The sequence below is a fragment of the Hyla sarda genome, chromosome 1 (genome assembly GCF_029499605.1).
Source record: "Hyla sarda isolate aHylSar1 chromosome 1, aHylSar1.hap1, whole genome shotgun sequence".
Lineage (NCBI taxonomy): Eukaryota > Metazoa > Chordata > Amphibia > Anura > Hylidae > Hyla > Hyla sarda.
In genome coordinates, this window is record NC_079189.1 from 284,039,776 (window position 1) to 284,062,061 (window position 22,286).

At 44.3% G+C, this 22,286-nt stretch overlaps 1 protein-coding gene across 1 annotated transcript in view; it reads left to right on the plus strand.

The window, feature by feature from the left end:
* AP3D1 (adaptor related protein complex 3 subunit delta 1) overlaps positions 1-9,871 on the plus strand; it is a 112,395-nt gene extending 102,524 nt beyond the window's left edge. Inside the window, exons 31-33 of the mRNA XM_056574261.1 lie at positions 18-139; positions 226-305; positions 8,701-9,871. Of these exons, the coding sequence (XP_056430236.1) occupies positions 18-139; positions 226-305; positions 8,701-8,796 (298 nt within the window). The 3' untranslated portion in view covers positions 8,797-9,871. The remainder of the gene's footprint in view (positions 1-17; positions 140-225; positions 306-8,700) is intronic.
* The last annotated feature ends 12,415 nt before the right edge of the window (positions 9,872-22,286 follow it).

Sequence of the window (22,286 nt, forward strand, 5' to 3'; positions counted from 1 at the left end):
TTGTTCTCTGGTAACAGTGATGCTTTTGCCAAGCTCTTGGAATCCGGAGACCTTAAAATGAGTTCCCTGAAAGTGGAAAATACTAGCCTGTCTTTTCATCATCTGTTAACAAAAATCTGCTTTTATCACCACTTTACAGGTGAGTGATCTCAGATATAATGGAATATAATGTTCTTATTGATGCTGATCGGAGCTGACATTAAAATCTGGTGCTTTCCATTCCAGTGGTCGAGCGAGTTGATTCTTGTGCATCTATGTACAGCCGGTCAATCCAGGGACACCACACATGTCTACTGGTAAAAAAAGTAAGTATAGTGTTGCCATACAAAACCTACAAACATAAAAAAAATAGGGTGAAACAAAATGTATTTGCTTCTGTTTAGTGGCATTGTTCATTTACACATTATCTGCTGTTTGTGTTGTGCACTGAACTGATGCTTCATCATTAGGTGATGGTACAAAAGTTTAACAGAAAAAAACAACCTATAACTTTGACCAATAAAACACCAAAAAGTCAGGTAACATATAAAGACGCTTATCCAAAAAGACATGCACTTGCAAAACAGTAGTTTCTAATCCAAAAGTGAGGGATAACTATTATTCGAGGTGGATACTTTGGGGCCTACTCTTTCCTGATGCTGGCTGTGAAATACCCTACTCTTTCTCCTAAATCATTTATCTTGTTAGGGTTGGATGCCCCAGCTGCTTCATTTATTTCATAATGCTCCTGGATGGGTGTCTGTGTTTATTTTTTTTTTTTTATATATTATATTTTTTTTATAAACCTGATTAACAGCTTGTTTTGGGAACTTATCAGGACATGTTGCAGGGGATGTATTTTCTCTCTTCTCAATTAGAGCATCCTGATGCCACTCAGCTTACTTCTTTATGGGATTTTTCATGGCTTCCAAACTTTTTCTTCCTTTTTGAGCTTCGGGATCGGCAGAGGGGGGGGGGGGGCCTTCAGAGGGTGTCAGCTCTCGTTATGTGAAGCGTGCTCAGGAGCTGAGCGCGCTTCATACCCGGCAAGCCAGGAGCAGGCAATCGCAGTACCCAAGAGGATTTCCTAACCAACCCCTTACATTTAAAGATGAATGTTGAAATTTGCATTAAGCATGTATTAAGCTACTGCTAAACATCCAAAAATTAAAGGCCCATAGCCAGAAGCATCAGTGAGGCAAGTAGTTCCGCCTTGGGTTGACTATGGCCCCGGCCGCACTAAACACCCGCTCTGATGGCACACTACTGGCCGGGCAGGAAAGCTTTTCCAGGGCAAACTCTGCTAGTTGTGGCCATAAATCAAGTTTGGCTGCCCAGAAGTCCAGTGGATCTTCAATGGTTGTTGGCATGGCCATGTCAAGGTATGCCACCACCTGCTGGTTCAGGTCCTTCTCAATGTCTACCTGCTGCTGATGAGTTGCTTCACTATGCGGGTGAAGAAAGCTACTCATCAGCGACTGTAGACTCAGACTGCTGCTGATTGAGCTGGAACTGCTCCTGCCACCCCTCCCCAGCAGCCATGGCAGTGGAAGGTGGAAGGTGAGTGGAGGGCCCCCCCGAGTCAGACCTGCGAGTGGATGGCCCATGGGGCCGATAGTCATCAGCCTACTGACTACGTAGAATCTCTCTGTAGAAGGTCAGTTTGTCCTCCCTCTCAGTGGGTGTAAAAAAGGCCCCCATTTTGGGACAGTAGCGAGGGTCTAATAAGGTGGAGATCCAGAAGTCATCCCGCTGACGAATTTTGACAATTCGGGGGTCACTACGCAAGCAACTGAGCATGCATCGTGCCATTTGCGCCAGTGACTCGGAGGGACTACCTGCCTCCATCTCCACTGCATACTGCCACTGTGTGTCTGGGTCCTCTGTCTCAACTTCCTCATAACCCTCCAGCTCCTCTGGCTTCTCCTGCTCCTCCTCTCCTGTCAGAAGACTAGAAACACCAGCCATCTCATCCAACCTAAACTGTGCTCCGCTCTGCCCCTCATTATCCTCCTCCAGTTCAGCCCCCACAGGGCTCATGTAGCCTTGAGATGTAGGCACAAAGTCTCCATTGCCGTGACCGGCCATGGTTTCAATAATTTGTTGTAGGAAATGTAGGAGTGGAATTACGTCGTTCATGGCGTAATCCAGGCGACTCACAAATAATGTGGCTTCCTCAAAGGGCCTCAGCAAACAGTTGTCACGTATTAGCTGCCACTGGTTCACATTGAAGTTACACAGGGGAGTACTCCTATCTGCTTGGATCATCAAGAAATCGGTGATGGCTTTTCTTTATTCGTATAGTCTGTCCAACATATGGAGGGTGGAATTCCAACATGTGGCAACGTCACAAATAAGACTATGTTGTGGGATACCGTTCTGATGCTGCAGCTCAAGGAAGGTGTGCTTGGCGGTGTAAGAGTGGCTGAAGTGCATGCACAGTTTCCTTGCCATTTTCAGGATGTTTTGCAAATGGGTGAAGACTTGAGGAAGTGCTTGACAACCAGATTCAACACGTGTGCCATGCAGGGCGCATGTTTCACACTTCCTTGTCGCATCGCGGACACAATGTTTTTCCCGTTGTCGGTCACCATGGTTCCCATTTCCAGATTTCGTGGAGTAAGCCATACTCGGTTTTCTTTACGAATGAACTTTAGCAGTTCCTCCCCTGTGTGACTCCGTTCGCCAAGGCAAACCATGTGAAGAACAGCTTGACACCGCCGTGCCCTACACACATGGTACGATGGCCACCGAGATTTGGACTTGTAGTGGATGCCGAGGACACGGTGGAGCATGAGGAGGCGGCGTCGCACACTGTAACAGGACCAACTGCCTGGGAGCGAGAGCGTGGAGGAGGAAGCGGTGTGACCTGTCCAAGTTGCTGTTGTGGCTGTGCAGGAACCACATTTACCCAGTGAGCTGTAAAAGACAAGTATTGTCCCTGCCCGTAGTTACAGCTCCACACGTCGGCGCTGCCGTGCACTTTTAAACACACAGACAGGCTCAAGGACTGGCCCACCTTCTCTTGTACAAACTTATGCAGGGCTGGTACTGCCTTCTTCGCAAAGAAATGGCGGCTTGGGACTCTCCACCTCGGCTCGGCACAAGCCATCAAGTCTCTGAAAGGTGCAGAGTCCACCACTTGAAAAAGGAGGGACTGCAACACCAGCAACTTGGACAGGAGCACATTCAACTTCTGCGCCGTTGGATGAGTGGGCGCATACTGTTGACTCTTGGACATGGCTTCACCGATGGATTGTTGGCGGAATGACCGACTAAAAGCGGGAGAAGCAGTAGCGACAGGAGGGTTTGACACACAGCTCCCTTCGGCTGAGGTGGTGGAGCCTTGGCTGGATGAAGGAGGGAGCGGATGGCCACTGGGTGATGCAGCAGGCTGGATCACTACATCGGAGCCACGGTTCTCCCAGGCTGCTTTATGGTGTGTCGACGCAGGGCCATGGTGCCGACATTGGGACCCTGGCCACGCTTCACCTTCTGCCGACAGATCTTGCATGTGGCTACGTGAACCTCCTCCGGATGCCTTATGAAAAACTTCCAAACCGCTGAGTAGCTGATTTTCCCACCCGCAGTCCGCACTAATTGACTGCTACTGGCGCCGTCTCCAGGAACCCCTGTTCCACTACCTCCCGGAAAGGTAGGCTGTCGCGAAGCAGGTGGTCTCCCCCGGGCACGTTTGGCTCCTGAATTTCCACTACTGCCACCACGCTGACTGCCAACCGTGCTACCGCCTTGCTGTCTCAAGGGCAACCTGCAACTCTCTTCTCCTGATGATGATGAAGCCCCTTCTGCACCCGGCTCCCAATTGCGATCGGCTTCATCATCATCAACAGTTGTGTGCACGTCACTGATGTTCTCCTCAGGTTCCCAAACAGTGTCTGCTTCAGGACCCTGAACACTTGCAACACCGCCTCCCACGTCACACTCCGTATCACTACTTGGCCGCCTAGTGGAGCAAGCGGCGCATGTCTCCTCCCCTTCTTGGCTGTCCAGTAACTGCTGACTGTCCTCTATTGGATTATCCTCAGTAAATAGTGGAGCTGAACCCACAGCATAAGATACTTCTTTAGGAGAGGGAACAGCATAGGACAAAGGCAGTGAGAGGACACGGACTGCTCCCGGGCCATGCCAACTGAGGGTTTTGTCTGAGGAACCCACAGACTGTTGACTGGGGGTGTCGGATGTCACTTGTGATGATGTGGATGAGCGTGTTAACCAATCGACGACGGCAGATGGGTTGCTGGTGGAGACACGACACCTGGCTGATAACAGGAGCTAAGGCCTCTCGCTGCAACTCCTGCTGCCACTCGCCCCAAGTCTGCTGCCAACTCTGCCTGAAGTATTTAGGCCTCTGTGCACGTCCTGGAACTTCTCTGCCTGACATACTTGCGTGCGTTTTATGAGGGTATTACAATATGCTACACTACTCTTTAAACAGTATTTGTCTAGAACAGCAGCAGGTGATTACTTACGGCTGTCCTTGAACAGTATGTAGGCCCTTGACAGATTAACAGGTACTAGATGGTAGGGATCGACCGATATCGTTTTTTTAGTGCCGATACCGATAATCGGTGGAGGTTAGGGCCGATAGCCGATAACTTATACCGATATTCCGGTATAAGTTATCGGCTATTTATCCCCCCTCGACACCGCTGCAGGTCATTGATTTAAAGCGGGCGCTTTAAATCAATGCACTGCAGTGGCTTTTGCGGTGCCATAGGCCGCCGCCGCCACCACCACCCGCTTCTCTCCCCTACCTGTCAGGGTGGTCTGGGCCATCCATCCTTCCTTCCTGTAGTGTCCGGCGGCATTCGGGGTGGAGGGTGAACCGGTCCGGGCTGTCCTTCTTCTCCGGGGGTCATCATCTCCACTCCGGGCAGGCTCCGGCCTAGTAACACAGCAAGTACGCCGCTACGCAGTGACGCCCGTGCGCAGCGACGCACCTGGCGTCACGGCGTAGCGGCGTCTATGCGGCGTACTAGGCCGGAGCCTGCCCGGAGTGGAGAAGAGGACCCCCGGAGAAGGACAGCCCGTACCGTTACGGGTAAGTTTATTTTATTTTTTTTATTGACTCGGAGGGTGGGGGAGGGGCCCGACCGGTATAGCGGTATCGGCAAAAATCCATACCGGTATACCGCCCAGCACTGCGGTGGGTCGGGGGCGGTGACGGTGCAGGGGGCGGGGCATTATCGGCTTATCGGCAAGGTAATTGCTGCTACCGATAATGCCCAAAATCGTGATTATCGCCCGATATCGGCCATACCGATAATCGGTCGATCCCTACTAGATGGTACAATACTTGGATGTACCTATGCGGTATGCACTGATGAGGGCGGTAATATGCCTAACTATTAGCAGAAAAAAATAATCTGTATTTTTGTAAAACACCAGCTGGTGGATACTATTGTTTGGACTTTGATGGTATGGAGCACCTTGACAGCTTAACAGGTACTAAATGGTACAATACTTGCATGTACCTATGCGGTATGCACTGATGAGGGCAGTTATATGTGCGTAACTATACGCAGAAAAAACGGTTTATAAAAAATAACAGCCGGTGAATAGGATTTTTTGGACTTGCACAGTATGTAGCCAGCCCCTTGACAGATTAACAGGTACAAAATGGTGCAAATGCACTACAGTCCACTGAACAATCACGTATTTCTGAACAGCAGCAGGACCCAACAGTGCAGCACCACAACAAAAAAAAATCCAGGAATTAAACCCTAAATGACACTCTGTCACACAATTCTGAGCTTCAGATGATTTGTGGAGCAAATAAAAATAAACTAATTTGGGCTGAACAATGAGGAGATAAGATGCTTCAGAAAGTTCAGGCAGCTTGGAGATCTGTATGAGGCAGCTGACAGCTATCTGCCCCTCTCTGCTGCAATGCTCAATAATGTGAATAGGAGGCTTAGCAAACAATGATCCTTCTCAGTGTAACAGCAAAGCACTCTGCAACTCCTGCCTTTCCCTAATGCTGATGTGACTAGCAGTTGCAGTGTAACACTGTGGTATGAGCTATTCCAACACACACCGTCCCGTCCTCTCTATCTGAGTGCATAGATGAAATGGAGAGGCAAGATGGCCGCCGATAATATAGGGGCTGTGACATTACAGGGGTCAGTGAACACTGATAGGCTGCATACCACATGTGATTCAGGGTCAGCCCGCCTACCTTCATTCCCGCCGCTGTTTCCCGCCCTCCCATAATCCCCTGCCCCATGTACTCACATGTGGATCCGCCATCTTAGGTCCCCAATAGTCTGGAACGCTGATGGCTCTGATGAATCATGATCATGGGGCCGGAGTATCGTGACGTCACGGTTCCGCTTCCGTGTGACATGCTCTGCCCCCTCAATGCAAGCCTATGGGAGGGGGCGTGGTGGCAGGACACCCTGGATAGGGGATAAGATATCTTAGGGCCGGAGTACCCCTTTAAGGAGATTTTGCCTAGGATTGATTTATTTTCTTTTCTTCTCCTTTTGCTAAGTGACAGGTTCTCCCTGACATATAATTCTTTCTGAGGCCTCTCTTTATTCCTTCTTTTGGTACTGCATATGCCTGAATTTCAGTGATATTTTTTTTTCACCATATGGTACATTTTTGCCTTTTTTATACTGTTAACATTTCATTTAAAGGGGTACTCCGCCCCTAGACATCTTATCCCCTATCCAAAGGATAGGGGATAAGATGTCAGATCGCCGGGGTCCCGCTGCTGGGGACCCCAGGGATTGCTGCTGCAGCACCCCGCTATCAGTACTGCGCAGAGCGTGATCGCTCTGCACGTAATGACGGGCAATACAGGGGCCGGGGCATCGTTACGTCACGGCTCCGCCCCTCGTGATGTAACGGCCCGCCCCCGTCAATACAAGTCTATGGGAAGGGGGCGTGGCGGTCGTCACGCCCCCTGCCATAGACTTGCATTAAGGGGACAGGCCGTGGTGTCACGAGGGGCGGAGCCATGACGTCGCGCTGCTCCGGCCCCTGTATCGCCCGTCATTACGCACAGAGCGAACTCGCTCTGGCAGTAATGATGGCGGGGTGCCGCAACGGCGATCCCCGGGGTCTCCAGCAGCGGGACCGCGGCGATCTAACATCTTATCCCCCTATCCTTTTGGATAGGGGATAAGATGCCAGGGGCGTAGTACCCTTTTAAAGGGAGAAAAAAAGCCCTGTCTGGAAACTCACCCTCACAAGTGCACTAGGGCTTTCTTTCACTGGCTAGGTCTATTACTCACTAAATAGCAGATTGGATTCCCAAAACATAGTGTCATATAGATGTATATAGATGCTATAGATGTATTGCAGGAGGCAAAAATAGTACAAGAATCAGTGGAAAACCACTGGACGGTGGCACATTGCACCATCATTTTACAAAAATAAAACCAGCACTGTATAAGGTTTTTCAGTACAGCCATAAAGACTGTGCAACAGGTAATACAGATTCTTTCAAGATCAATTATTTAAGTCACTCGTTAGTTCTATATAATCCCTGATTCTATGCCAAAGTAATACTCAGATATGGATTAACTATAAATTATACACTAACCGTGTTTCCCCCTAACCAATCGATCTATTTAATTAATCAGGAGACCACTTAAATACATTGAGCATGGTACGTACCCATGTGGCCATTAAGTTATTCTCAAAAGAACTCTCATCATATACTACTCATATGTACTCATAGTATATAGAAAAATAAATTAGTAGACTTATCTGAAAGATGTTGAATAGTCAAGCGCTGATGCAGGACTAAGTGGCCCAGCACTCCATATTTCCACTTATCAATTAACGGGCGCAGCTGCCATAAAGGAAGGACTCCTTACCCTCCCTAACTGCTCCTTGTGATGGCAGACATCACATAACTCCACCCTATTTCCCCACATCACACATTAAAAAGTTGTGTATCATACCTTTCCCTTTGCTCACACTGTGTGAGCTCCCGGCAGGAGAAAGTGGGCGTTCCCCAGCAGGCGCAACGTCACTGAAGCCTGTGAGAGCTGTGCCTCCCCATGCCCTGCATGCACGTCTTGAGTTTGGTCTCCTGCCGGGGCGGAAGGAGATCAAACTGACTGTTTTACTTGCGCAGGGAACAGAACAGTGCCACCTAGTGGCCATTTTTTCAAACACATTAAAAACATATAAAGGTTGAGAATTTTAACAGCAAGTAAATAGCAAAGTGTCTTATAATTACATAAAGGTAAAATATATTACGTTTTTAGTTTGGTGACAGGTACTCTTTAAAGTATAAATGGTATTACTGTGTGACTTGTAGTTGTATCACATGCATACTGCTATATAACCCATAACTCGTATTAATATCACTGGTAAGGCACTGTGCTAAACTAAGATAAACCCTGCTGGGTGTTGATACTTGAATATTCATCACTAACTAGTAACTGAGACAGTGATTATGTTTATAATTCACTGCCTAACTCACATATTCTTATGAGGCAAAAATCTGTATGCAAGCTGGGACAGGCATCCTGAATGTTTTGTATATGGTATGTCTTAGTGTTTTCTTGGTCTAAGAACAAGGCTTACATTTTAGCTTTTATTTTGTTAAGTGTTGAGTTCCAAACAAGTACCCTATTTGTAATGCTGTTAGTTGATGGTGCAATTTGGAAACATTCTTCAGAATCGAACACTTTTCAGGTGGTAAGAAATACTCAATATATTTTCTCTTGTTTTCCCAAGGGTGACAAGTCTATATCCATTGATGGAAAGTGCAGTGAAGCAACTCTCCTCAGCAGTCTTCTCAGTGAGATCAAAGCAACACTGTCCGAATCTTGAACAAGAGTGAAGCCTTTCCTCTCGTTTTAACCCCACCTCCTCTCTGCTCCTCCTGCAAGGCACACTCAGACAGAACTGAAATGGAAAAACTGGCGCATAACTGCATGTTCAGGTCCCTCATTTTTGCAGGAGGCCCAATTTTACTGTCATTTGGAAGTGTAAAGTTTTTTACTGTGCTTAATTTTATTATCAAATGCTGGCCCCTTATTAATATTATTATAATTTTTTTTAACATTACCTATGGATATCCCAATGCAGCAGTTGAAAAGCAGTTTTATTAAGTGTTCACATTACATATTTATACTGCCAAAACTGGTGGATATAGAAATCTTATTATGAATCTAGTTAGATTTTTCTTCCAATTTCATCATTGGAGGTTAAATTTGCTAATATTGGGCTTCTGCCTATGACTCCACCACATCTTAAGATGTAAGAAACCTATTTGTAACATTCGCTGTGGCTTGCACAGTATCTATGTAGCAGATTACTGGACAACAGTGTTTACTATTTGCATTGAGTGGGTAACAGTATTGAACTGCTTAGAGTGGCTGTCCAGCATAGCACGTGGGCGATGAAACACAACTTTTTGCCTTATTTGCAGTTATGCATGAACTGCTTGTAAGAACAGCAAGACCTTTCAATCTTGCAATTTTGACCTAGCTTAATATCACTGTCTTACATGGGATCATGTTTTGTTTTTGGGTCCTTTTGGGTTTTTCTCTGGGCCAGCAAGACATTCCGAAGCATAAATTATGAATAGAAACTGGAAATTCCATATTTTGTTTATCTATAGTGTCTTATTCGTGTGTTTGTGGATTTTTTTTGTTTTTTGTTTTTCCCTGTTGTGTGTTCACTCGGTTTAGTTATGACTTTTAAGAGGGTCTCCTATACTCATGGTGCAAAGTGTGTGCTGTACAGTCTGCCTGATCACATACCGCTTTTACCTTCATAGAAACCTATGTATCATAAGATTTGTGAAGATAAAAGATGTTGTGACTCATAAATCATGTGATGACCTAAATAACTGGTGGTGCCTTAATATAACTTCCTAAAATTATGTTTAACCCGAAGGGAAGAGAAGCAGATCCATCTATTTGAAAGGACTGCAACATTAAGATAGAGTACCACTATTCTGTACAAAATTGTATTTATAATACGGTTAGAAAATGAAGTTGTTTATTGTTGCATATGCAGCCTATAACCTATAGTTTGGTATTACTTGCTGGTCTTGTTAGGCTTTCTCTTTTAGAACTCTGGAACCCTGGTGTACTCACTATGCTCACATTTCCTTCTTGGTAATTAAAAAATATATTTTTAGTCTCAATGTGTTTAAAGAGAAATTTAAACACATTGCACAATTGGAAACACTAAACCTGCTCTCTCTACCAAGTGTGATATGGTGGGAACAACTATCTGGATTATATTTTTTTATGCCACATTTAGAATTGTTTACACACAGGATGAAGCCTCTGAAGATACAAGTAAAGTATTGCCCAGGTCATAAAAATAAAGATTTTGCTTCATAGAATGGATACACCAGAGACATTAATAGTAATCTCTGTTGTATAATAGAATTAGATGTTTTTGTTGTATCCACATATATTTGTGAAATTCTCCCTGTTACATGTCCTACTCCTGTGCACTGCCTTTGGTGTTTTGTATGTCCAGGTCCTCCCCACCGTATTTCCTGGTCTCAGATATATCTTAAAGAAATTCAGTCATATATAACTTGTTTTTTGACCCCCCCCCCCCCCCCCCCCCCCTGAAACCTTGCTCTCAAATATATCAGCATGTAGAATATCCTTCTATCCAGGTTCATGTTTGGTGATTCTTGAAGTTTTCAATCTGTATGTGTTAAATTTGCTATTCACATTCCCTTGAAGAGGGCAGAGAAAAGGTACCGCAAAAGCTGCTGTAACTGTGTTAAGATGATCCACAATAAAATATGGAAATGGTTAAGAATCAGTGTGTTTCAAGCCTATAGTTATTATAGACTTTTTTTTTTTTTTTTTGTGTGAGTGTGTGTGTCATTTGCAAAGTTATTACCGTTTCTGTGGCATTTTAAACAACCTATCAAAGCGTGGTCACTGGAATATTATCATCTGATAAATTTGGTAGCCTGTAAGTATAGTATAAATTGTTGAAAAAGTGTATATCGTTGTTTTCCAACTAAAATTAACACTTACCCCTATTCCTTTGGATATGGCATATGCAAGATTGCTGGGTGAGGTGGGGAGGCAGGCAAATTCGTCCCCCAGCGATCTTCAGCACAACGTCCCAACTCATTTGTTTTCAATGGAGAGGCAAGAAAATAAGTTTACTTTATTACACTTTTGGGCAGCCAAACCCCCCCAAAAGAAGTACCACATGCTAAGTCAAGACTATGTACACTGTTGCAAATTTTTTTTTTTTTTTTTAACGATCAAAAATTTTACCCTATTTATAAGTGCAAGATCAGGCTGCAGTACTGCAGAAAAACTTGACCTTTGCCATGTAATTCATTGTATACACTTGGAAAACAAGATTATGGTCCCCATCAACATGTTATCTAACTTACATTGTGTAATGCTAAAGTAAAGTATAAACAATGTAAGCAATATATTGACCACGTAAGGAGAGACTCAATTCAAGACCTTGTATACTCAAGTTAAAATAAGTTTCATGATATAAATTGTGTAATTTAAGAGCAAAATGCTGAATGACTTGATGGCTGGATTCCCAATCACCAAGCACATCAAACTAAAAAAGTCAAATCACAGGAGGATCCAATCTGCATGAGTAGTGTGTATAGTCCTCCCGTGCCTGGGATTGCTCCTAATGAGATGGCATGTGTTGTCCTGGGGATCTCTTACTAAACCTGGATCAGGGCTTCAGTGCGCCCCTAGAAGTCATGTGACCCTACCTGGCCATCCCAGAGGTTCACAACTGGATTCAGATCAAGGCAATGTGACAGTCAGTGTTATAAATGCCTTCATCCCGGAACTGCTTATATACACTTGCCACATGAGGCCAGGCATTGTCCTGCATTAGGTGGAACCCAGGGCCCACTCCACCAGCACAAGATTTGACATTGGTGTTGAAGATTTTATCTTGTTACAGCAGTCAGCTTATTTTTTTTATTATAGCAAAAGGCTGCAACATAAAATGTGAATTTAACTTTTCCCCTACTAAGTACAGCATAATGACAAAGTAAAAAACAATGTTAAAACTGTTAGAAATCTAGAAAGCTTATTTATTGAAAAGGAAAAACAAAAAAAATTGCATTGACTCAAGTATTCAGGTCAGATCAGGGTTTCATTAAAGGAGTAGTGCAGTGAAAAATTACTTATCCTTTGAATAGGGGATAAGTTATAGACCACGGGGTTCTGAGTGCTGGACCCCCCTACCCCTGGGCATCACGATTTCTGGAGTGGAAGAGGAGCACAGCTGGGGACACTGGAGGCAATGCTGGAGGTCGGGTAAAAAAAAAATATATATATATATATACATATTTTTTTTTTTTTAGACTTTTTAGTGGCCAAAGCTTAAAATAATTATCCCCCTCCCACTGGCTAACCCCTTTTATAGGAATGCTGGCCAATGAATGCCTTAAAAATCACAGATCACTGTAGAAAACACCGGAACCAGTGTGTACTTGAAAAACATTGCTGACACAATTTTTACATGGTAAGTACCAGAGTTTTAAAAAGGACAGTGAATGGGGAACAAAAAGGGGGGAACCCAAATACCCAATTACATTTTTGTTCTTCCTGATCGTTCTACAGCAGCGCAATAACAAATGGGACTTGAAAAACAGTAACATAAGTGTGTGGGACAGATGAAGCCAGATAGAACACTTTTTAAATGTATTTATTTATTGTTGCTATAATTTGAGCCCTCTGTTAAATGTCAGGAAATGTCTTTAATGTTTGACGATGTTACATATTTGATCCAATGAAACATGCTCCAACTTAGCCTAGAAGTTGACAATGTAACAAGCCTTCAATGCAAAAGAGATTGTGAAGCATAAAAAGGAGTAAACTATTTTAACATTATCCTAGTGCTGGGCGGTATACCGGTTCATACCGAATACCGAATTTTTTTTTCCTGCAAGATATGATTTTTTCCTGTACCGCAATACCGGTTGGGCCCCTCCTCCTCCCTCGAATTTATGAATTATCTGCTGCAGCGCGCTGTTGCAGAGACCGGGCTTCAGAAATAAACAAAATAAACTTTAACTCACCATCTTCCTACGTTCCCTCGTTGCTCCAGAACTTGCCTCACAGTCCCTCAGCTGCTCTTGCTGCTTCCTGTGGATGGGAATGTCACGGAGTCGCAGCGATGTCCCGCCTTGGCCATCAGTGAACTTCTGGTTTCCCTTCATGTTTATGTAGAATACTGTTGCAGGGATGTAGAAATCCTATCGCCCGACACCCGGGACAAGTGAATTGTTCATAGATTTAGCCCTGTATTGGGCTAGCAGGGACAGACAGACTTCCCCCGTATTTTTCTTCAATGCCGGTGTGAGGCGCAGGAGCCGATTCAAGTCTGCACCTCACACCGGCGCTCAGGGTGCATGGAGGGGGTGGTGGCCCCCAGCCGAAATCCTCACACACACAGAAATCCTCCTCAGCCCAGTGCAGTGCGTCCTCTTTGACCCCAACCCCCCCCCCCCCCCACCCGCTCTGTGTTTTCCCCATGCAAACTTGCAGCCTCTCCGTGGCAGATTAGGTCCTGTGGAGACATAGGAGGGGGATGGAGCTGTGTGTGGGGGAGGGGATGGAGCTGTGTACTGCTTCTTGTGTAATGTAGAGCGAGGGGTGTGAAGCTCAGGTGAGGAGGCAGAGCATGCAGCGCGCCGGGAAGGGTGGTTGTATATGTATGTAATGTATAATAAGGTGGGGTGTATCAGCGGCGGGTGTGAGTGTATGTGTGATGTGTGTATGAGGTCTGTTTATATAATGTGTGTATGATGTCTGTGTATGTGTGATGTGTGTGTGATGTCTGTCTGTGTGTGTTGTGTATGATGTGTGTATGTAATGTATGATGGGGGGCAGTGGCGGGTGTATGTATGATGTGTGCATATGTATGGTGTATATGTATGGTTTGAGTGTGTGTATGATGTCTGTGTGTATGATGTGTATGATGTCTGTGTGTATGTAATGTATGATTGGGGGGCAGTGGCGGGTGTATGTATGATGTGTGCATATGTATGGTTTGAGGTGTATGTGTATGATGTCTGTGTGTATGTAATGTATGATGGGGGCAGCGGCGGGTGTATGTATGCATGATGTGTTTGTATGTATGATGTATCTATGTAATGTATAATATAGGGGGCAGTGGCTGGTGTATGTATATGTGTATGTATGTATGTTTTGTACCGGGGCAGACTGACAAGTGCTGCTGCCAATTGTGCTAATTTTTTTGATTTATTCTTAGTGGTTTCTGGCCACCCGCACTAAATTGCACCCCCAGAATCCCGCCCCCTTCATACTCACCCGCCGACCAAGAGCCCTATGTATGCACGCAAACATACCCGAACCAAAACTACAACTCCCAGCATGTTACACAATAACCCTAACTGTACTACTATACAGTGCAACATGCTGCAACACCCACACAACCATAGGCTGTATCAGGGCATGCTGGGTGTTGTAGTTATCTAGTAACTAAATGCAACTCCCAGCATTTTCTGACACATAAATTAGAGTAAATAAAATGCACCACACAAACTGGAGAAGCAGAACACCCCCCAGTAACAGCGTTGTTCAGTGGTTTCCAACCAAAAGACTGAAAAATAGTGATTAAAATATTTTAAGTGCGTATACATGTGAATAAGCCCCTTTCCATATTAAAAGTTCTGATAATAAATGGTTCCGAGAAAATCTACAGATCACGGCACATAAGATTACCCTCATACATCCCTGTATATGGAAAAATTGGAGTTATAGGGGTCAGATGGGGGGGGCTTGCCTCGAGTGTAAAAGGAGCTAGCTCCAGCTCTCCCTCCCGCCAATAATAGCCTGGCGCGCTGCGATAGCCGTGGCCGCTATTAAACCATTAGATCACCGCTGTTAAAGTTGACAGCAGTGTCTAAAGGGATCTTATATCCATCCCTGGTGGTCTAGTGGGGTGCATCATACTATTTTGGTTGAAATTATTTTATCTACCAGGACAAGTGGATTTTCTTGAGGGACAAGTAGATTGTGTTCCGCTTTAGTCCCTTGGACAAGTAGTTTTTTTATTTTTTATTTCCACACCCCTGATGTAGACAGATTTTAGAGTGTACTGGTACATGATAACTACATAGGTAATGTCTGACTGTATTACTGCCCTGAGGCACCTTATGGAACTCCATTGGACATCTACCTAAGCACCCAAAACCTGGAGGAGGCATATGTTGTGAGCACTTTTGTAGTTGGGGGGAACCAGAAATGTATCCATGAGAAGCCTTCCCATTTGACAACACTTGGTGAGTAAAGGAAGATATTAGCCCATATTTATGCAGACACTTGTGGCATCTATTCTATAAGGAGAGAATATTGGAGAACATGCATGTAAGCTTTAGGTTAGGATACTCCTTCTAAAAAGAAAATGAGGATGCCTAGAAGATTCATAGCAAACTAAATAGTGACCCTGGGGTGAGCAATAAATATTCCACTTTCTGATTGAGAGTGAGCGTTAGTTGATGGGAAAATATCAGAAATCCATAAACTTCAGAACATTAGCTTTGTGCTAACACCGCTAAGAGAATCTTTCAGATTAAAATCCAAAATGGAGGATATGTATGCAAAACATTCTAGCATTCAGCTAGGGCTGCACTGCAACTTTCCATAGCACCACCCGTCCGACACGACCAATGTATGAATAGCATCCCACGGAAAAGGACTACATTTACCAAAATGGCAATATTAGTCTACCATTTCACAGGCAGGTACACAAAAGGTAGTTGTATGGTGTGCACATATACGTACACGACTGCAGTAAGCATGCAGAGTTGGGTGTAACTGGTCAATGTGGGAATAGTAGCACAGTTACCCACCGCTAGGTATTAGGCCAGGGTTGTGATAATGAATATAGGTATAACATTCATAAATATTTCCATTAGATATATAGTTTGTATACATGTATAACGGCATCAGGCATGGCAAGAGCAGCGTAACAACCAGCAGTTGTGGAAGCAGGACGCCATCTTGGTATACCTTCAAGCTGAGGGACAGAGACCACTTCCTGTATACATATTGTGGCTGAGGGACGGGGATCGCTCCCTGTATATAGCTTGTACGCTTTGGGGCTCAGGGACAGAAATCATTTTGTATATATAGCATGTACACCAGGAGCCTATTCAACCAGCGCCACACCTGAGGTCAAAGCCCAAAGTGAGCGGCTTCTCAGTCAGCCTGTGCAGTGGGAGATAAGAGCGCTGCTTACACCAAGGAACTCTGATAAGCAAGCTTCGGTGAAATGGAGCCATATTCTCCTGCGGACAGAAGACAAAGCAACGACTTGAAGCGCAGTGACCATTTCTCCTTTTCTTTATTTTTACTCTTAAAACTCCTGGTCATACTACTCCCTCTCAGAGATGGTACCTTAGGAGAGAAAAAAAATATATATATACACTGGCTCTTTGTCTGATTAGACTTATATAGTGAAAACTTTATTGTTTAATTGATTTATTGCTAATTACATCTGTTTGTACCTAGGGGACTTTAACCCGTTTGTTATTGTGCTGCTATAGAACTTCCAGAAAAGTACTTATTTATTATGTTTACACTGCACACAGAAATGCTGCACAAGCTGCAGCTAACTCTACCATTTTGATAATTGTTTTCACCACTAGGCGGCATAGAAGTATTGTAAATGTATATCTAAACTACCTTATTACCTAATACTGATTTATTAAAATAAGTCCAAATATCTGAGAAAAAGAGACTGTTCTATTGGGAACAACACACAGTTAGGGCTTATGCATATGGGCATAAAATGGATCCATGAGGTACAGTCCCATAGGCCTTTATTTAGCTTGCTTGTAATTTTATTTGAAGGCACATGATTTTTTTTTATTTTTTTTTTTGAGGGGGGGGGGGAGACCTCACAATAGAAGAAATGGTGGCATGTTCATGGCATGTCATATTACAGACCTAGAAGAATTGGTTCTAGAGTACATTACAGTGCTTTACAAAGGCATGAAATTACATACACATGGGGAAGCTTTATGAAATGTGTCTAAAAGAAAAACTTAGCAACCAATCCCAACACAACTTTCATTTTGTTGTTTCTCTTGTAAAATGAAAGCTATGCTGTTATTCGTTTCTATGGGCAACTAGTTTTTGACGTGTTCTCATATTCTGTGGTTTACCTTATGTCCTACCTAGTAGCACAAGTAGGGAATGAATATCCCTGTGAACAATTAGAACAGGTGGACTTTTAATTAAATTAACACATTTACAATGTATATCCCAATTAGCCCCCTAAAAGAGGCCCACCAACAGTGTGCTTTTATCTGTCCTTGGACAGAAGGACAGGTGTAGGCCTTTTTAGGAGACCATTACTGTTGTATACATTTCTATGTATTCATATTTTTTTTGTAACTTGCCCAGTGTATGTTATCTGTCAGGTCTGTACTATGCTCAGGACTTCGTGTCTGCGTCATGCTGGTCTCCATTAGCAGTCTGGTGCAGCGCCGTTGTAGGTGCCATCTTGATCCTTCCTCATCTTTTAACTTTGAAAGAGGATTCTTTAGTGTAAAGTTCTTCCAGGGCGGGAACAGGAAGTGGATGTTTTATACATTTAAAACATTCTTCTTTTTAGTTAGAATTCGGTGCTCTCGGCTGACACCTCTGTCTGTGTCAGGAACTATCCAGAGTAGAAGCAAATCCCCATAGCAAAGATCTCCTCCTCCGGAGAATTCCTGACATGGACAGAGGTGTCAGCAGAGAGCAACGTGGTCAGACAGAAAAGAACAACTCAACTTTCTCTGTAGTATACAGAAACTGATAAGTACTGGAATGATTAAGATTTTTGAATAGAAGTAATTTAGAAATCTTTTTAACTTTCTGGAGCTGGCTGATTTGAAATTTTTTTTTTCCATCAGAGTACCCCTTTATGGTCTACAGTGATTGCGTCAGGATGATATCTTAGCCATCAGTCTAGGCAGAGACAGCTCTAGACTTTGGGAGGCTTAGGCAAAATTTTATCGGAAGGCCCCTGCCCTTATGCGGTGCCTAAATTGTATTCATCAATGCTCATCCGTTGAGCACACACAAGTTTCTTAAGGCTTAGGGTTTTAAAACATAAACTAATACCTCCACACTAGGACATATTACTACTGCAGTGACTTATACTATTCTACTGTTATTAAATAAAAACATTTTACAGAGACCAATACAAGGGACAAATAATTGCACCACTACCATTACCACTAGACACAAACCAGTATTGCCAATAACACCACTATACAAGGGACAAGATGTCGAGATGTCTCATGATTTACCTGGAGTGGCCCAAGGAATTTAGGAAAGATGAGAATCTCCTTATCCTTTTTTTTTCTAGTACACAGAAGGGTCTCAAGGCCTCAAAGCCCCCCCATCAGTCAATGGATTAAGGAGGCAATTCAGGGGTCTTATGTGTTTTAGGATTTGGAGCCTCCTGAATTTGTTAGCGCTAACTAGAAGAAGCTAGATTTCTCTTGGAACTCATCTGTAAATCAGCTTTTTGGAGTTCTCATTCCACTTTCATATCTCACTATAGAGAGGATTCTAGGATAGCTAGCTTCTCATCCTTTGGGCGGTCGATTCGGTCTGAGAGCTTTCCCATAGGGGTGTCTGCTTGCTAACTCCATAATTTTTTTCCCTTAGTCCTAACAGCAGCGCACAAATATCCCCCCCCCCCCTCTCTTGTCTGTTATGTTTTTGCTATGTTTTATGTTTTTCTGCCACTTGTAAATTCACACAGGGGACTGAGGGCTATCCTCCTCTTTATTGGAGATGTGGGAGGGTCTTTATTTTTATTAAGGCTTTGGTGCCAATAACATTTCCATCGGTCCTAACCAGTATACAGGGGCGTAATACCCCATCTGTTCCCTTGTTAGGACAAAGGGAAAACAATTAACGTTACAGTTCCATCAGGTGACATCCGCCATGACTATTTCTTCCAGTCATAACACATCTCCACAGAACCTGCCAGACAAACATTTTAGGCTCCACACGTTTCCAGCACCTATAGTGCTCCAAACATTAGTAATAACCCACTTGGTGTCTCACACAGTAGAGTGGATAGATAACTGGGCTGGGGAACAGTAGGTAGATTCCCCCCCCCCCCCCCCAATTAGGTAGTGAGGGTATTACACAGGTGTCCCAAATAGGTAGGTGCCCTGGAGGTAGGTTCCTCTGTGTAGGTAGTTACTGCCTGTAGACAGAAGCAGCCCCCTATAAGTAGGGCTTACTCCCAGTGGGTAGGTCCCCTCTGTAGATAGTAACCCCCTGTATGTAGCTGCAGCCCCCTTTACATAGTAGTAGAAGTAGCTCCTTTTTAGGTAGCAGTAGTAGTCTCCTTTAGGTAGTAGCAGTTGTTGCCCCTTTTAAGTAGTAGTAATAGCAACCCCCTTTACATAGTAGTAGTAGCAGAAGCAAACCCCTTTAGGTAATTGTAGCAGCAGCAGCTCCCTTTAGGTAGTAAAAGCAGCAGCCCCTTTAGCTGGTAGTAGTAGTAGAAGCCAGCCCCCTTTGTAACAGTAATAGCAGCCCTCTTCAGGTAGTAGAAGCAGCTCACTTTAGGTTGTAGCTGTAGTAGCAGCAGCCCCCTTTAGATGATAGCAGTAGTAGCAGCCCCCTTTAGGTGGCACTAATAGTAATAGCATCCCCCTTTAGGTAGTGGTAGTAGTATTATTAGCCCTCTTTTAGGTGGCAGTAATAGCAGCTTCCTTAAGGCAGTGGTAGTAGTGGCTACCCCTCTTGACGAGTTATAGAAAAAAAAAAAAAAAAAAAAAAAAAAAAAAAAAAAGAAGATACTCACTTGGCTCTAGCAAAGTCCTCATTGTGTCCTCTCTTCTGTGTTCTCATCTGGTCTTTGCTCTGGCGCAGGATGAGGCCACTCTTGCAGCGGAATGCAGAGGAAGGATGATTAGCATCTTGTGGCTGCCTGCATAATGCGGGTGGCCAAAAGAGTGATTGACAGGGTGAAGAGCCAATGGATCTTCGCTGTCAAAAAGCAGAGCTCCGCATTTAACTATAGGCGCGTCATTAAGACACTTCAGAGTGGTGATGCGTACATTGTATGTATCGCCATTCACTTAGGGGAGCAAGAATACCCCCTTGAGTGCAAGACCTTAGGTGGCCGTTTAACTTGGCTTCATATTCCCTATGAAAAAATTATAAGGACCATAGATTTATTGCTGTGATATAAGGCAGCTAACTATCAATGCGTTTTTAATCTCCCTTTCATCTCCAAACTCCTTGAAAGTCTGGTCTATTCCTTCCTAATCCATACCTCTCTGCGAACTCAATCCTAGACCCCTTACAGTCTGGTTTCCTGTCCCTACACTCAACAGAAATAGCCCTATTCAATGTCACTAACAATCTCCGGATGGCTAAATCTAAAGGCAGTTTGTCTATAGATTCTTCTAGATCTCTCTGCGGCATTTAGCACTGTACATCAACAACTCCTCCTCTGTTTTTTAGTATTCTTTGACCATTGGTTTTAAGGACTTTGTCCTGGTTTTCTTCCTACCTTTCTGACCACTTCTTCATTGTGTCATTTATCACTCTCCTTCCACTCTTCCTCTTGGTGTCGGGGTTCCTCAGGGATCAGTCCTGGGCATGCTTCTCATTTCTCACTACACAGTCCCCATTGGACAAACAATCAGTAAATAAAGTTTCCAGTACTATCCATCTCCCGGCAGGTTACTTCGGTTGTTAACCAATATCTGGTGACAATTTCATGTCAATAGCACCTATGGAAATATATTTTAAGTGATAAAATTGGTGATGTGTTCAATACTTATTTCACCTGCTGTACAGTGACCCCCCGACCTACGATGGCCCCGACATTCGATCATTTCAACATGCGATGGCCTCTCAGAGGCCATCGGATGTTGAAGGCAGCATCAACATACGATGCTTTTGTATGTTGGGGCCATCGCATAAACGGCTATCCGGCAGCGCAGACTGCTTCAGCTGCCACCGGATCGCCGTTTACGGTGCCCCGTGTGGTCCACTGATGATCACTTACCTGTCCTCGGGGCTCCGGCGCGTCCTCTTCGGGATCCCCTGCATCGTCGGCGCTCTCCAATAGAGCGGCGTGCGTGGTGACGGAGAGCGGCGACGGAGAGCGAGGATGCCGGGAAAGCAGAGGCCTTGCTGGAGCGTCAGGGTCACCCCGGGGACTCGGCGACAGCGATGGACAGCGACATCCTGGGCAGCGGTGACGGTCCGGAGCGGCAGGGACAGGTGAGTACAACTTCCTCGACCAGTGGTCATCAACCTGCGGACCTCCAGATGTTGCAAAACTACAACTCCCTCAACATACGATGGTTTCAACAAACAATGGTCCATTTGGAACGGATTACCATCGTATGTTGAGGGACCACTGTATATGCCTCTTTTTATTCTTAGCTACCACTGAAGCTTTAGCTCCTATATGTAAGTGTAAGTTTATGTAAGAGAGATTGTAAGGAGGACACAATTTATGTTTCTATTGAGAAATGGAAGATATACTGTGGAGGTCTTTTCCTTCACCTAAAATAGTGGGCTGCAGGGGGCTGAAGGAATCATCCATGAGACAACAAGAAGAAGGTCCTAAGGTCCCAAAATGGAATGGGTCCGCTGACAATGTGAAGAGAGCCATGAAAAGCAGACAGACTTCTGTCAAAAAATGTAAAACATTAGCAGCCGACCAGCAAACTGCCTTAAAAATCTTGACCAATGATCTGGAAAGTAAGACCAAGAAAGCAAAATGCTAAACAGTGTAGAAATGCAATCAGCCTTGCAGTTCTGCCAAAGGTCACTAGGTGGCCGCAGAGCTGCTATTGTGTTATGTGTAGCATTTTAAATGAATATGAATATTCCAGCCACCCAAGCAATATAGAGAAACGAGCAGGGCTAATATGGTGCCCTTAAAGGGGTACTCCACTGGAAAACATTTTCTTTTAAATCAACTGGTGCCAGAAAGTTAAACAGATTTGTAAACTAAAAAAAATAAATAAAAAAAAAACAATCCTTTCCGTATTTATCAGCTGCTATATACTACAGAGAAAGTTCTTTTCTTTTTGAATTTCCTTTCTGTCTGACCACATTGCTCTCTGCTGACACCTCTGTCCATTTTAGGTACTGTCCAGAGTAAGAGCAAATCCCCATAGCAAACCTATCCTGCTCTGGACAGTTCCTGACATGGACAGAGGTGTCAGCAAAGAGCACTGTGGTCAGACTGAAAGGAAATTCCTCTGTAGTATACGTCATCTAAAAAGTATTGGAAGGATTGGGATTTTTTAATAGAAGTAATTTACACATCTGTTT